At 44.1% G+C, this 17,336-nt stretch overlaps 1 protein-coding gene across 1 annotated transcript in view; it reads left to right on the top strand.

The window, feature by feature from the left end:
* The window catches only part of LOC138756973 (BCL2/adenovirus E1B 19 kDa protein-interacting protein 3-like), a 53,949-nt gene extending 44,784 nt beyond the window's left edge, over positions 1-9,165 (top strand). Inside the window, exons 5-6 of the mRNA XM_069923498.1 lie at positions 3,058-3,207; positions 5,966-9,165. Of these exons, the coding sequence (XP_069779599.1) occupies positions 3,058-3,207; positions 5,966-6,014 (199 nt within the window). The 3' untranslated portion in view covers positions 6,015-9,165. The remainder of the gene's footprint in view (positions 1-3,057; positions 3,208-5,965) is intronic.
* The last annotated feature ends 8,171 nt before the right edge of the window (positions 9,166-17,336 follow it).

Consider the following 17,336-nt stretch of genomic DNA (forward strand, 5'->3'; position numbering starts at 1 on the left):
GACCCCTGTCCATTGTGATTTTTTTTGGATGAAGAGACAGTAAGTTTGTGGATGACATGGAGGATGGAGGAGTTTTGGATGGAGCTGAAAGTTGTTGAAGGTTATAAAAGGATATAGATAGAACGCAGAGTTGGGCAGAAAAATGGCAAATGGAGTTCAATAAGTGTTAGATTTATGCAATTTGGAAGGACAAACCAGAAGGCTGAGTATAGTTAATGGTTGGTTACTTAAGAGTGTGGATGAACTTGGGGTTCAAATCCATACATCCCTCAAGGTCACCGTACAGGTTAATTGGAGAGGCTAAAATTTCAGTTTTATGCTATCACATACAACCCTGAAATTCTCTTTTCTTGTGCAAGCGGCAGAATTACCACTAATTGGCATTTCAAAAATAAACTGTAAACAGATAATGAATGTAAACAAATTGACTTTCCAATACAGAGAGAGCAAAATTAAAATCAATAAACTGCACCAAGTAAGAGTAATTTTAAGTAAGTTAACCTACACAAGTAAGTTAAGAAAGGCTTAAGGGATGCTGGGTTTCATTGATAGGGAGATCGAGTTCAAGAGTCGAGAGGTCATGTTGCAACTCTACACATCTCTTAGAGTCTTGTGTTCAGTTCTGGTCACCTCATTGCAGGAAGGATGTGGAAACTATGGAGAGGGGGCAGAGGAGATTTACCAGGATGTTACCTAGATTGGAAAACAAGTCTTATGAGGCAAGGTTAACAGAGCGAGGACTTTTTTCTTTGGAGTGCAGAAAGATGATACGGCTTAAATAGTACTTGTTTTTTCAGGGCAGGAATAGCCAATCCAGAGGACAAAAATACAAAGAGAAGGAAGGGAAGTTTAAGGGAGACATCAGGGGTCGTTTTTTTTTGTGCGCAGAAGATTATGGGTGCCTGGAGTGCCTTTCCAGGGATAGTGGTGGAGGTTGAAACATTAGGGGCATTTAAGAGACTCCTAGACACATGGATGGAATTGGAAAGTCAATTTGTTTACATTCATTATCTGTTTACCCTCTATAAAAATAGAGGGTAATGGGGTAGGGAGGGTTTAGTATTTTATTAAAGAAATATATGGGTTGGCACAACATCGAGGGCTGAGGGCCTGTGCTGTAGTCTTCTATGTCACCAACAGTGTTGTGGTTAACATGCCATCTAAGCTGCTCCAATTTGCCTGTGTTCAGCCCCTGAGCCTCCAAACCTTCCCTATGCATCTACCTGTCCAAATGTCTCTTAAATGTTACAATTGTACATGCCTCTACCACTTGCAATGGCAGCTCGTTCCATATACCAACCACAAAGCTCATCATGGTCTGGTATGGGGGCACCGATGCCACTGAGCATAAAGCCATGCAAAAGGAGATGGACGCAGCCCAGGACATCACGGGTAAAACCCTCGCCACCATCCAGAACATCTACAGGGAAGCTGCGGTCGGAGATCAGCATCAATCATCAAGGATCCACACCACCCGGCCGGCACACGCTCTGTTCTCAATGCTACCATCAGAAAAGAGGTATAAGTACCACAAGACTCACACCACCAGGTTCAGGAACAGCCGCTACCCTTCCACCATCAGACTCCTCAATGACAAACTCAGTCATGGACTCATTTAAAGGCTCTTTTGCACTTTATTGTGTTTTTATTTAACTCTCCATATTGCACAGTCAGTTGTTTATATTTGCTTGCATGTGTATGTTGAGTCAGGTTTTTTTCCCACTGCCAATAAGTGGTAATTCAGCCTGGTTCGCAGGAAAAAAAAGAATTTCATTCTTGTATGTGATGCCGTGTATGTACTCTGACAATAAATGTGAAATCTGTTCCTCTGGTCCCTTTATAAATTCTTTCCCTTCTTAACTTCAGATTACGCCCTCTCCAATTTAAACCTACCCTGGGAAAATCGCCGCATCATTCATGATTTCATAAGGTCGCCCCTTAGTATCCTGGAAGAAATAGCCCTGCCTATCTATTGTATTTTATAATACAAGCTGTCCAGACGTCAGAACATTCTTGTAAGTCTTTCTGCACTCTCTCCACTTGCCTGCAACAACGCTCGGGATGCTCAAACCCATGCAGGAAAAATCAGTCCACTTGCTTTGTATTCAGTCCACCATCCAAAGTGTTCAATTCCGTCCACCAATGACGCAATGTTACTCAAGGTTCAAGGTGCCTTAAGGTAAACAAAGAGTTCCCATGAGCATTGGCTGCCCCCCCCAACAATAAGAGAGAGAGAAGCAAAAGAGAGTCCCTTCAAAGATACTGAGTGTCCGTGATTCACCTCCAGCCCTCCCATAGCCTGTGTGAATCCTTCCAGCACAAGTCCCTGATAGCTTGCGACCAGCGTGGCCCCCTTGCTGGCCCACTGCTGTGGTCACCTTCCCTGTAGAGTCATCTCCCATTCTTCTCGTTCTCAACGGGGGAGGGGAGGGGTGTTCTCCCCATTTCTGGTACCCTGCGCCAGTTTGCTGCTCCTCCGAATGCTGCAACTCCTCCTGCCCAGTACAGGCACCGCCATCTTGGGCACAGGCCCACGCGGTTGCAGAATTTTTTGAAAAGCCTGTAATAGAGCTGAAGGCATTAGGACTGGGCAGTTAAGGCCTGCACAACTGTGTCTCCGAGGCCTGTTCTCCCAGGTACGCACCAGTGGTAGGGTTAGGGTTAAGGTTAGGCTCCGGCAGTGCCACATTGTTTTTTTCTCTCCCCCAGGCTGGTATGGCAGCATCCCCACCCCCCCCCCCCCACCCATCATATACCTATAAGCCCAGTACTCAAAGAGGAGGGTTCAGCGGGTGCAGGGAATATCAACTTTTTTCAGGTTCTCTCCAAGCTGCACGTCATCTGGATCATCTGGGTCTGTATCCTGGAACAGCAGTTGGAGGTAGCTCGCCCTCACTTCCAAAGGGCAGCTAAAATAGACACTAAAACACTAAAATAGATTTCATGTTGAAATCTTCAGCTCTGCTCAAAATTCATCATTTGGGATGAAAATGAAGGCAAATCATGGTTTAACTGGATGGAAATTACAAACATTTTTTTTCTTCTCCATTCTCCCAGGGAATTCTTATTCAAACATCCCAAATCTTCTTCAAGCCTGAGTTTAAGGAAGACGAGTATGATGAAGAAAGGTGGCATGTTCAGTTCTGACGTTGTCATGTTCCTCATTCCCTCTCTCTTAATAACCCACATCTTGATGCTTGGAGTTGGGTACGTATTTGATTACTGTGGAGGTTGTCTAATGCATGTGGTGTTTCGCCGAGGATTCCAAGATATTTCTCCTTGAAGTCAACTACACGTGCATATGAAGATTGGGACCACTCTTTAAAAAGCACACAAAAAAACCCAGTAAAAATCAATTAAGCAGAGGTTCTCAACTTTTTCTTCCCGCTCACATTCCACTTTAAGTAATCCCTGTGCCATCGGTGCTCTGTGATGAGTCAGGGAGTGCTTAAGGTGGTCAGTGAGTGGGAAGGGAAGGTTGAGAATCACTGCTCTGCACCCAATTGTTACTGAAATACTTTGCGTGAGAAAAATTGTCCTTGGCCCATTTCCTTTGGAGTTATGAAACCGTGCATATAGCGAGTCAATTAGGGACGATTAAAAGAGTGGTTTTCAAAGTTTTTCTTTCCACCCACATACCACCTTAAGCAATCCCTTACTAATCACAGAGCACCGATGGCATAGGGAATATTTAAAGTGGGATGTGGGTGGAAGGGAAAAGGTTGAGAACCACTGTGATAAAGGAAGGAAGGAGAGATGATGAAATTAAACTACCACAGAATATAAAAACATAATAAAAGTTTTTATAAAGATATAAAATGGAAAAAAAAGACTGGTTAAAATAGCATACATCCCTTACAGGGGTGGGCAACCTTTTTCAAAACTCAGATACCACCTTAAGTAAACCCTGTGCCATAGGTGTTCTGTAATTAGTAAGGTGTGATTTTTAGCCTGCAGACATGTAACGGCAAAATCAATTAATTTTGCCGGTACATGGACAGTACAAAGGAATGTGCAGAAATTTAGAGTCAATTCCTGCACCATGATTTATCCTACGGGACCCCTACCACTTTTCGGGGGAAGCCTGTAGTCTAAATCGCGAAATTCCAGCTGATGATGCGCTCAACATGCGACAACCATCGACAGCCATGATCTCTTCTGCCTGGCTGCCTTTTTGGACGCAGATTAGTGACATCATGTGGCCAGACGTTAGTTTCAGATGCAGGCCAAGTTGCTCCACGTACCAGCACCAGGACTAACGCACATAGGAACTTGCAATCTAAAAAGGCGTGCAGTGTAATTATGTGCAGTGAACTGGAATTCACTGCCTCTGTGTTGTTCTGATGGGTGGCTCCTCCCCTAACTCCATCCTCACCTACCCCAATATAAACCTTGGTTTTCCCGCCTTACCTCAGATTCACCTGAAGACTATTGTATCTACTGGATCAGTTGCGTTACATTATGTTAATTTTTTACTTGGATTTTTCCCTTCACTGCAGTCTTAAAAACAAAAGGATTACTTAAGGTGGTCTGTGGGTGGAAAGAAAAAGTTTGAAAACCACTGTTTTAATCACACCTAATTGGCTCGTTATGCGACGGTTTCATAACTCCAAAGGAAATGGGCCAAGGACAATTTTTCTCAAGCAAAATATTTCAGTAACAATTGGGTCTAAAGCAGTGATTCTCAACCTTCCCTTCCTCACATACCACCTTAAGCAATCCCTTACTAATCACAGAGCACCAATGGCACAGGGATACTTAAGGTGGAATGAGAGTTTTTTAAAAAAAAAACATTGCCCACCCCAGCCTTATCAGATGTGAAGGTGAAATTAATACGATGCACAAAAATGCTGGAGGAACTCAGCAGATAACACAGCATCAATAGCAACGATGCCTTTCATAATTTATTCGTTTCTATAAGATCGCCTCTCATTCTTCTAAATTCCAGCAAGTACAGTCCAGGACAACTCAATCTCTCTTCATCCCCGGAAGGAAACCTGGTGAACTTCCTCTGCACCGCCTATATCCTTCCTCAAGTAATGAGACCAGAACTGAATGCAGTAATCCAGATGCAGCCTCACCAGTACCTTGTACAGTTGCAATATAACCTCCCTGTTTCTAAACTCAACCCCTCCAGCAATGAAGGCCAACATGGCCTGCAGCACCTGCAAACCAACCTCTTGCGATTCATGCACAAGCACTCCCAGGTTCTTCTACACGGAAACATGCTTAAAATGCTTGCCATTCAAATACACTGGACAATTCTTTTTTCAAAACATTTGAAAAGGATCACCTGTGTGCTATCCAGCAAGTTAGCCCATACATACATTTTCTGTTTCATTTCCCCTGGAAGGCAGTGCTCATGTGATTTATTATTTTTTTTATGAATCCTTTGGCATCTCTTCCGCTTCCACCTCATGAACACGACGTTAATGACTCTTTAAAACCAAATTATAGGGTTTTTTTAATTTAAAAAAAATTGAGATAACCTGGTAGCAACTTCAGAGATTGTAGACGATGGCTGATAAAGTCGTGCAATAATAGTGGCGATGTGTCTGTCTTTCACTCTTTCTTCCTCTCCAGAGATGCTGCCTGACCCTGTGAGGTCTCGGAATCCCTCATGCTCTCTCAATCTCTGCCTGTCCCCTCTGAATGGGTCAACAGCAGACTTCAATGACCTCTTCTGAAACTAAATGATCTGTTCAGGATTCTTGCGCCCAAGCATAAAACCGCAGATGCTGGAAGTTTGAAATAAAAGCATAAAATGCTTGAAACACTCAGCAGGTCAGGTAGCATCTGTGAAGAGAGAAAAAGAGTTAAGGTTTCAAGATGATAATCCTTCTTCACAATACATGAACTATCTACCCTTCCGCCAACTCTGAGACCAGCTCTTCCTTGGTGTAGGGGGCAGGAAATGCCTGTGCCACAACAATGCTTTAACTGTGTTTCATTTCCCTCTCTTCAGAATCTACATCGGAAGAAGACTGGTGGCTTCCTCTGCAAGTACCTTGTAAATATCCCTGAGATTGCGATGGAACTTGACAACCAGCCGAGATTGACACCAATTCCTTTGCTTGCTGCTCACGTAGACAGAACTAGCAGGCGCCTGGGGGAGTTTCGAAGACTCAAAACGTTTCTGCTGGTCCTCCATCCGTGCCTCCAATGCCTAGTGTTTCCCTATCCTCAAACCTCTATTTGTCCTTAACAGCCAGCTCGCACTAGCTCCCTTGTTGGCGGGAGGGCTAGTTTGTTTTGCATGTTGTGTCATTTGGGATAACCTTCCGCCGCCCATCATGAGTGAACCTGTCCATCCCACTTCTGCACCACAGTTGGTGCATGCCGACACCTCCTGAGGAAGTTGCGCGCGTCCACGTGCAAGCTTCCCTCAGGCCTGCGATAGGATTGTCCAAGAACAAAAGTCACCAGTTGCGATCCTTGCTCTTAAGTGGATGTTCAGGTTGGGGAGGGGGCGGGGGTTGATGGGGCAGAGGTTAAAGCCTCTCTTGGTGGCTGTGAAGGACCTCACATCATTAAGTGAAGAGAAGACCAGGAGAGTTCTCCCCAAAGTCCTACGTCAGTGTTTATTCTGGCTTCACTTACTCCAAACAAGTTTTCTTTTGCATTGCTGTGTGTGACGATTGCTGTGCTTAGCTTGGCTGGGGTGACTTTAGGTTAACAACACTGTTGCTTCGTGCGATATCAGATAAAAATGGCAGGAACGCTCCATGGAAATGCACATCCTTCCATTCTTGTAGCATTGGTCTTGCATTAATTTGCTGGGGATGGGCCATGTTTACTGAACTTTATTTCCTTAACACAAGGATGGTATATTAACTTGCTCACCATGCATTCAGAATCAGTTTATTATCATGAACGTGTGTCATGAAACTTGTTGTTTTACGGCAGCAGTATTGTCACCTCACTGACAAAAGGCAAAGGAGGAAAAACCCAACACCCAACCCCAACCAACCAATTTTCCCCTGCAGCCGCTGCAACCGTGCCTGCCTGTCCCGCATCGGACTTGTCAGCCACCAACGAGCCTGCAGCTGATGTGGACATTTACCCCCTCCATAAATCTTCATCCGCGAAGCCAAGCCAAAGAAGAATTGTGCAGAACAATGCGTAACATTACACTCATTTACAGCCCCGTAAATACAAGTAATTAGTGCAAAAAGAGAAAAAAAGTGAGGTCCACCCAGAAATCTGACAGCGGAGGGGTAGTAGTGCTTTTGTAGCGTTGAGTGTGTATCTTCAAGTTCCTCTACCTCCTTCTTGGTCTTAGCAGTGTGAAGAGGGTGGTGAATGTCCTTGATGATAGAAGCTGATTTCTTGAAACTCCTGAAAAGGCGACGTTAGCATTCATTGCGAGAGGGATGTGATGTTGATGCTTTATGGTAGTTTTGGTTCCTTATTTAGTAAGGGATGTGCTTGCATTGGAGAGGGTTCAAAGAAAATTCATAGGAATAATTCCTAGAATGAAGGGATAAGCAGATGAGGAACATTTGAAGGCTCTTGGTCTGTACTCCTTGGTGTTCTGAAGAATGAGGGGGAAGCATTTTGGATGTTGAAAGGTCTGGACCGAACAGACGTGGCAAATGCCCTTTTCAAGTCCCCTCTCAGTCGTCCAATGAATAAAGTCCCAGTCTCCTTAATCTCTCCCTGTAATCCAGTTGCTGTAAGCCAGGCAACATCCTTGTAAACCTTCTCTGCACCCTCTCCACCTTATCTATATCCTTTCTATCATTTGGAGAGCAGAACTGAGCACAGTACTCCAAACCAGGCCTCACCAATGCCTTAAACAGCTGCAGCATTAGGGGCATTTACGTTAATAACATCACATCATTAAAACACTTCAAATGTTGAAAGGCAAGGACGGAATAGATGGAGAACGGTTGTTTCCCCCATGGCGGGGGGGGCCGGGACAAGAGGACATAGCTTCAGGATTGAAGGACGTCTGCTTAGAACAGAGATGTGGAAGAATTAGTGTGACATGGTTAGTGCAGTGGTTTCTGCAATGTTGTTATAATGTGCCGGCGATTGGGACCGGGGGTTCATATTCTGTGCGGTCTGTAAGGACTTTGTACATTCTCGCAAAGTCTGCGTGGGTTTTCCCTGGGGGGGAGGGGGGGGCTTCTGTTTCCTCCCACCATTAAAAACGCACCAGAGTATTAGATTGATTGGGTGTAATTGGACTTATGGGCCAGAAGGGCCAGTTAAACTGCGCTGTATGTCTAAATTTTTTTTAAAATCTTTCGCCGCAGAGTAATGAATCTGTGCCATTTGTTGCCACAGACGATTGTAGAGGCCAAGTCATTGGATCTATTTAAGGCAGGGATTGATAGGTTATTGGTTAGCCAGGGCATCAAAGGTTATAAGGAGAAGGCCATGCAGTGGGTCTGAGTGGGGAAAATGGATCAGCTCATGATTGAATGGTGGGGGCAGGCCTGATGAGCTGAATGGCCTATTTCTGTTTCTAGGCCTTCTGGCCTTACCAAAATGATTGAAAGTTAGAAGAATGCAAGATTCGTTCAAGCTCAAAGACTTGGATTATTCTCTGGACCAGACCCTTGATAAGGTATGGAGTGGGGCCAATTTTTTTCCACATGCTTTAGCTCAAGTTTAGACGCATGTACTGAGATGCAGAGATGGAAGTTGTTTTGCAAACGGACCAGTTACACATCTCAAGTAAGACCCATTGCAAAAGTGCCAGTTGGCATGGAGCAAAGGGACCAAGTTAACTATATACAAGGTTCATTCAGGACACTGATCACACTGGACAATGAAGATATTGCTTCCTGAACACTTTTGGGTGTATTTTATGGAATTTGGACTGCTGATCACGAAAATCACCTTAAAGTTTTCCCATCACTTACTATTGTTTAGCATGAAAATCCAGTGAGATGCAACACATCGTTGACAATTCATTTTTTGCATTTGCACTTGGACGTCTTCCCTGCTGATCTCGGTGGAGTCAGTGACGAACACAGTGAAACATTTCACCAGGACATTGCGACCATGGAAAAGCAGTATCAGGGCAAATGAAATCCATCAATGCTGGCCGACTATTGGCACAAGAGGCATCAGATGCTGAGCACAGACGAAAACATTTTTAGGTCAGTTGAACTAATGCAATGTGTCCAATTAAACATGCTGAATTTGCTAAAAGTTGATGTTTCTCCAAATTCCTATGCAAATCTGGAATTATCCTTGTGTTCAGCTTAAAGTTGTCCTTCATAATCCCCAGGTCTTTTCAGGAAGCAAATCTTTTTTGGTGGGGGAAGGAATTGCTGATCAAAATAATGGTGGAAATGAAACTCTACTTGAATCGGAGGTGGGGGACGAAGAGAGGGATGGGATGAATCTTTTAACATGTTGGCTGCTTTTCCAAGGCAGCGGGAGTTACTGATGGAGTCGATGGATGGTTGGGGTGGGGGGGGGAGTGGGAGGGAGGGAGTTGGGTGGTGATCTTCATTCAGAGGCCCCAGCGGTTTCTTGCGTCCTTGGGTGGAGCAGTTCCTGGCCCATGCAGTGATGTATCCTGACAGGGTGCTTGTAATGGTGAAAGTGTAGAAGTTGTTAAGGGATGGATGCAGGTGACCTGCCACATTGCCTCAGGCTCCTGAAGAAGTAGGTGCGCTGGGGCACTTTCTTAGCCATTGCATCAACATGGGTGAAGCAGGACATGTAACAGGAGCTGTTTGCATCAGAGAACTTAAATCACTTGACCTTGACAGCATCATCAATGCAGAATGAAGAATAAGCTCTGTCCCTCTTAGGGAAGTCCATGATCAGTCCTTTGACCTTTCGGCCATTTGAGAGAGAGATTGTCCGGGCAGCAAGCCACTAGTTCCTCTGTCTCCCTTTGAGAGGAAGGCAAATTGGGGACTAGAAGGATCTATCCTCAAGGGCAGCTCAACAGTGTGTGAAAGGTAGGAGTTTACCAGGCTTAGTACTGTGGAAAATAGACTGCTTTAGTTGGAAACTTCACTGTTGCAGAGTTCAAGGTGGAGTTCACCACCAAATTCAAAAACAGCCAAATACATGTGGAAATACTTTTGGTTGGCAGTGATGCCCACAAAAACGGCTACTTTCCACTTGCATCCCACTTTAAGTATTCTCTCTGCCATCGGTGCTCTGTGATTAGTAAGGGATTGCTTAAGGTGGTAAGTGGGTGGAAAGAAAAAGTTTGAAAACCATTGTTGTAATCGTACCTAATTGACTCGTTATGTGCAGGGTTTCAGAACTCCAAAGGAAATGGGCCAATGACAATTTTTCTCAAGCAAAATATGTCAGTAACAATTGGGTCTAGAGCAGTGGTTCTCAACCTTCCTTCCTCCCCCCACCCCCCCCCCCCCCAACTCACATACCTCCTTAAGCAATGGCATAGGGATTGCTAAAGGTGGCATGTGAGTGGAAACAAAATGTTTGAAAACAACTTTGGTAAATGAAGATAGCTGCCAAATCTTGAGCATCCTGCATAGAGCAATTATAGAATGGAGTTGTCCAGCACAGAAACAGGCTGTTTGGCCCACAGAATTCATACTATCAACTATCCAACTTCCAACTTTTTTATTCTATTGATTCCTTCCATTTTGGCCTCTGCTTCCTCCATAGCCTGAAGACATTTTGCACATCACCGGAGTCCCTTAACAACTTCTACAGATGCCTCACTGAAAGCATGAAACAGGATGTCAGGGTGCATCCATGTGTGGACCAGGAGCTGCTCTGCCAAGACCTGCAGGGGTTTCTGAATGCAAAATCATGTATGGCACTTTACACACCCTTGGGATAACCCAAGGCAGTGTGGAAATATTTTTGGACTGGTAGTCACTGGTGGTGAAAGTTAGGAAACATGGCAGGCAAAACATACACAGCAACTCCCACAAAGAGCAAATAAATGATTAACAGCTGAGGAATTTTTTTTTAAAAAGGTTGATAGATGAATCAATGAGACTGGTGTTGAGGACAGTCCTGTTCCCCTTTGTGTGGAATGGAGAAGATGCACTTGGTCTCACTGTAACAGCTGGGTGGTACTTTTAGCATTGCAGTTCAGTGCTATTACAGGTTTGAATCTGGCACTATGTAAGAAGTTTGCACGTTCTCAACATGTCTGCATAAGTTTCCTCTGGGTGCCTTGGTTTCCCACCACCATCCATGCACGAGGTTTGTGGGTTAATTGTTGTGTTTGGGCAGAATAAGCCAGAAGGCTAAATCTCTAAATTTTAAAAGAGCTAATTTGCTTAACGATTTACCCATCGAAAGCCAAGATGAGGAGAAATTATATCCCTCCGAGGCTAATCGATCTTTGACACATTTGCTGGAGCTGAATTGTTGAATATATTTGGTCCGAGCTGCCCAATTTAAACCCCATTAACCTACACCCTGGTACATTTATTTTTGAAAGGTGGGAAGAAACCAGAGCCCCCCTCCCCGGAGAAATCCTTCGCAGACACGGGGAGAAGGTACAAACTTCTTACAGACAGCGCGCAATCAAATCCTGGTCCTGATTGCTGTAAAGGCATTGCACTAACTGTGTTGCCCATATTTTTAACCATATACAGCACAGAACAGGCCAGTATGGCCCTACTAGTCCATGCTGGAACTAATCACGTAATCAATTACAATTTTTGGGGAACTTCTCATATGAATTTGTGAACCTTCATGCCATGATATTGCAACAACACTGTCCAGCACTGATATAAATTTAAATTAAATACCTCATGTTTCATTGTAAAAAATGCCCCTCCTCCAATTCCTTCCAGGGCAAATGCTTGTACAATGGGCCACTTCTCAACAATGAACATGTCAAACTTCTGAACATGGCCCTGGAAGCTGATTAAAGGTGCCAGTGTTGGATTTGATCCACAATCTTCCTCATTCAGGGTGATTCCAGTTGACTTGCAATCTTCAGGAAATTATAAATGAAGGCTACTGTTTAGCTTATTCAGTCATGTTGGGAGCATGCGATGGTTTAATTTTTTTAAAGATTTTAACGATACACCCAAGGGAAGGTGGGAGGAAACCGGAGCCGCTGGGGAAAACCCTTGCAGGTCATGGGGAATGTACAAACTCCTTACAGACGGCGCTGGATTCTAAGCCGGGGTGCTAGCACTGCAATCGTGTTATAAATGAATCTCGTCACTACCCCTTCCAGAGGTTTCCGTCACTCCTTGTGAGAAGATATTAAGCTTGCTGCTACCTTGTTTTACACTGGAAGTTTACGTTGAAATAATGATCCAAATCCGGAGGTCCTCGTGAATTAAATCTAGCTTTACGGATTTGGGCTGTGATGGACTTAATTCTCTCCAGCCAAGTTCAAGGGGAAGAGCTGTCTGAAATCCAGCATTCAGACAAAGATCCTGGCTTTGCTTTGCTTCTCCTACCTCCTCACTCCCTCCCCCTACTACCTCCTCACTCCCTCCTCTCTACTACCTCCTCACTCCCTCCCCTCTACTACCTCCTCACTCCCTCCCCTCTACCACCATAATCCCTATTTGTGACAAATCCTCTCTTTGACTTCTGAACAGTTTGAGCCACATAATATCAGACTGCAATCAAGGAACCCTTATTCCATGTACGAGATGGGGCATCATCTCAAGATTCGGCCGTCAATTTAAGGCAGGGCTGAGGAACGGACTGTTTCTCCCAGAGACTAGCAAGTCTGTGGAATTCTCTCCCCAAGAAGGCTGTCTCATTAAATGTATTTAAAACACTGATTTTTGTAACACGTGGGAATTAATGGCTGTGAGGAAAAGGCAGGTCGACCTGCTGAGTTCCTCTAGCACTTCTATGTTTTTACCTGGTGGAGCTGAGATCACAGCCAGATCAGCCATGATCTATTGAATGGCAGAACAGGCTCGATGGGCCAAGTGGCCGACTCCTGCTCCTGCTTCTGTTTCTAATGTTGGGTGGGTCTGGGACTGGAAAAAAATTTCATAGATCACAGATATTTAGAGATCTTAAGCATAATTATTTGTCTATGAGCATTGTAAATTGATAATTTCCTCAGCATGTTTTGCTTTGACTGGTGTTAACAACTGGAATTAAAATATTTTCCATTAGACCATTAAATATGCTTTTCCTTCTTGGACCCTATGTAAAAAGCAATTAAACCTCTGCAATGATGCACTTTCCTGGATTGTTTTGTTTCTGAGTTGAATGCCTTGAGGCACCAAAAAAATCAGGGGTCGAGCAGCATCTGGGAACCCATTGATTCAAACCAACACATCTGTCCATGGTTTCATGCACCGCCAAACAGACCACTCGCAAATATGAGGAACAGCGCCTCACCTTTTGTCTGAGCACCCTCCAAACATAGATGCGTTAGCATCTATGTTTCCAGTTTCCATTAGCCCACCCTCCAACCCATCGTTCCCTATGTTTCCTTTCTCAGTCCCCTCTCTCTCTCTCTTCTCCTTTCTCCACCCCCTACCCCCCCCCCCCCCGTCTTCATTCACAGAACCAAAAAAAAAAACCCTCCCCTAATAAATAACACTTTTGCCTGTTGGTCTGTATCCCTCCCCCTGCCATTCTTCCCTGATCACCAGTCTTTTAATAAAGATGCTTTATTAACACTTTGATGAAGGGTGCAGACCCAAACCATCAGTAAAGCGTCTTTACCTCCTTCTGAGTTCCTCCAGCTTTTCTGTGTTTTGACTTGATTCAGAGGGAGAAGCTACTGGATCCCAGTTGACATGCAGTCTGTGGGATATTATAAGTGAAGACCTCTGTTGAGCATATTTTGCTCTTGTGAAGTGGAGAACAAATTCGAAGGGTCCAAGAACTGACGAGTCTGAACGCCATTCAATAAGAGACAAGGATCTTAATTAAGTCAAGTTTATTGTGATCTGGTTGGACAAGTACAACTGGATGAAACAGTTGGTCAGAAAGTTAGTCTTAAATTTCCTGTCGCCTTTCAATTTTCTCTCACAAGGAGGAGTACAATCTCTCACCCACCCCCCCCCCGATACTATTCGATCCGCTGAGCTCCTCCAGCAGACTGTTTTGAGATCCAGATTCCAACATCTGTGGTCTCTCGCACATACCCCAGTGTGTCATTTAAACTCCTTGTCCTTGCTAATTTTATGCAGTTCTTGCTCTCAAACTCCAAGGTCCCTCTGAGCTTCTCTCATCTAGAGCCTCTATCCATTTAGTTAATAAAAGGTATTTTGATCTGTCTCACTGAAGTTCATGACAAGATTAAGCTCCATTTACCAGGTTTCCGCCCAATCACTCAGTCAACACCATAAAAGGAACATCTGCCCTATTGTATAACCTTTTTTTCTGGCGCTGTGGTAATTGTGAATCTATATCTATAAATGTTTTTTTTTAATTTAAACAAACAACACAGTAACAGGGCCCTCTGACCAATGACCCCATGCCATCCAAATAAACCAATTCACCTACAAACCCTGTACATTTTTGAATGTTGGGAGGAAATGGGAGCACCTGGTGGAAACCCACACAAGCACAGGGAGAAGGTACAAACTCCTAACACAGCCCCGAATTTGAACCTGGGTCACTGGCACAGGAGCAGCATGGTGCTAACCGCTACGCAAACCTTGTCTTTTGTATTTATGTTTATCATTTTCCTCCCTTTGTATTTATTATTTCTTTTCACGGGACTTGTAAGATTTCTTTTTTGACAAGCTGCCTGTTTGGCTGAAGCCAATAAGAATTTTGGTGCATTCGAGTTTAGTTATCATCCGATCGCACAGGTACAACCTGATGAAACAGCGTTCTCCCTTCGTCGGTGAAAAACGCCCAGAAACAACACACATACAGGCAAGCCATACATATGCAGGACAACTCTATGTAGATAAAAATGGTCATGGCACTGATTTATTTACAAACAAATAAAGAATGCACTCACCCATTTCTTCCAGCACACCATGACGTTGACTTTCTTTTTAGTATTCTCTAGACACAACATTGCATTCATTGACTCCCCAAACACCACCCAGCTGAACTCCTCAGACCTTCTCAATGGCTCGCGCCCACATGGGTGATCTTGACATTCTCACTCTCCTCCTCCTGCATCTGAGATCTATCACCCGTATACTGACATTTAGCACATCCACTCATGCATGGTATTACTCCTTTGCTTCATTTCAGTCACGCCATGTGACCTGCATTGCTCCTGACAAAGCTAAGTAGGTGACCATGACAGCTCTCCCCCCCCCCCACCTCAGCCTCCAAGCCATGCAAGGATGTGACAAAATGGAACTGTCCTACATAACGATCCACAGGGTTGACAGTTTTCCCCACCCTGTACGATAGTGCAAAACATGGTCTGACTGGGAAGGAGTGCAACTGGTTCTCTGACTGGCTCCGATGCAGAATATCTTTTTCTTCTTTCTTTGGCTTGGCTTCGATGATCCATCATTATATGCCAGCTTTCAACCTGTTGATGGAAGCTGTGTCAGCTTTTCCATTCCTGTCGATCACAAAAGTTTCCGGTTGGTGTCGTAAGACCTGAAAAGGATAATCGTAAACGGGCTGAAGTTGGTTGCAAACAGCATTGTACCGAAGGAAGATACGAGTACAGTGTTGTAAAATATTCGGCAGATACAATGCAGATGACACCTGCCGTATAGGAGTAGGTTGGAGGGACCTCATGTTTTCCTGAAGACAATCAACATCACTAGTTGGATCATAGTTGTGGTTGGACTCATTCACAAACTCACCTGGCAAAGTTAACATAGCAACATATATTAGTTTTACTGGTGAACATCCAAGATCTGCTTTAACAGCAGTGCACACTCTAAGGAGAACCATGTTCGCTCCACATAGATGCATCACTACCTGCTGTTAATGCAACCTTCAGTTGTCGATTGAAATGCTCAAAGAGGCTATTGGCCTTCAGAGGACCCCAGCAATGGCACCAACTGCACCGGCCCAACCCCAACCCACACATTCCCACCTCCCCCCAGAACCAGCCCCAACCGATTCTGTTCAGCCATCTGAATCACAGCCCGTCACACACAGCACTGCCTGGGAGCCTGCAGTAACACCACACCCAGCACTGTGATGGTCAGTTCAATGGATGAAACCACCAGGTAGGCTGAACCTGTAAATATACTCTGAATGGACTCTGTAACTTCACCCCGCCGAAATTTGTTTCAAGAGAAGGGGTAAATGTGGTTGAACATTATTGCAGTCATTGTACTGGTTGGCCCAGCCCTGATACCATGACTCCTCCACTCCAGGATTCCTAACAAAGGCAGTACCGCCCAATCCTCTCCCTCAGTACTGCCTTGGTATTGGACCAACAGCATTTAAGATCTGATCAAGTTTATAGTGATTAAAGCCTATTAATCTTGACTTCTGGTCTGTCAGGTCTAATTGATCGCTCTAAACCCTCCATTTTCTTTCATTAAATTTCTTCCCTTCTTTCTGACCCTGTTCCTCCATTCCTGTACATGTTTTTTTTTACCTTTTTTTGCTATATCTTTTCCCCATAGTAGTTGTTCTTTTTCTATATCCTGTTAATGGTGCCAACAGCTATCAAAATTCTTTACCATGTTTCAGATACAAATTACATCTTTGATGTACTGGGACACCCCCATCAGTCTTATCCATTTGTTGTCCCAAATTTTATCTCCTGCCTGCCTTACAAATTAACCTTTTATCTGGGCCTCTCTGGCCAATTAATCAAATTAAAATTTAACCTCAGGCAATCCTGTTTCTATTTATCCATATAACCACTGCAGTTGTGTAACCTTAAACCTTATACTGTACATTCTTCTGACTTGTATACTTTTCCCTCTGTTCTATCCTGATTCTTTTCTAGATCTCAACAGGGAACCAAGTCAACTTTGGTCGAGAGATCACAGTGTTCCCAGAAACCAGGGTGGGAATCAGATACAATGGATCTGAAGGCACCCCTTAATCCTCCCTCTGGTGTTCTGAATGCTGATGGTCTCTTACTTAGTCCAAAGTGAATTCTGTCTGGTGAGATCCTGCCGACTACACCAATGTGAAACTCAGCTTGCACTGCAATAAAAAAACAGTCAAACCAAAGAGCATATAATCTCCTCTTTATTGTCTTACACTAGTAGGAGTGAGGGTACAAAGAAAGAGCCCATTTACTCGTTCTCTACACTGATTCCCACTCAAAGCATTCAGAATATTCATCCCATTTTTATACATCTTCAAGCAGGAGTCTCCATGAGGCTCTACAAGTTTCACACAGCTGGTGATTCATGTTTTTACAACAATTTGTTCCGTTGTGGTATCTGCAGACAAGCTGGCAAAAACAGGATGTCCTTGTTACTATCTCACTACAGCAATGGGAAAGGTCATGTTAGAAGGCAGTCACATTCTTAACTGTTACA

Source organism: Narcine bancroftii, chromosome 3 (genome assembly GCF_036971445.1).
Source record: "Narcine bancroftii isolate sNarBan1 chromosome 3, sNarBan1.hap1, whole genome shotgun sequence".
Taxonomy (NCBI): domain Eukaryota; kingdom Metazoa; phylum Chordata; class Chondrichthyes; order Torpediniformes; family Narcinidae; genus Narcine; species Narcine bancroftii.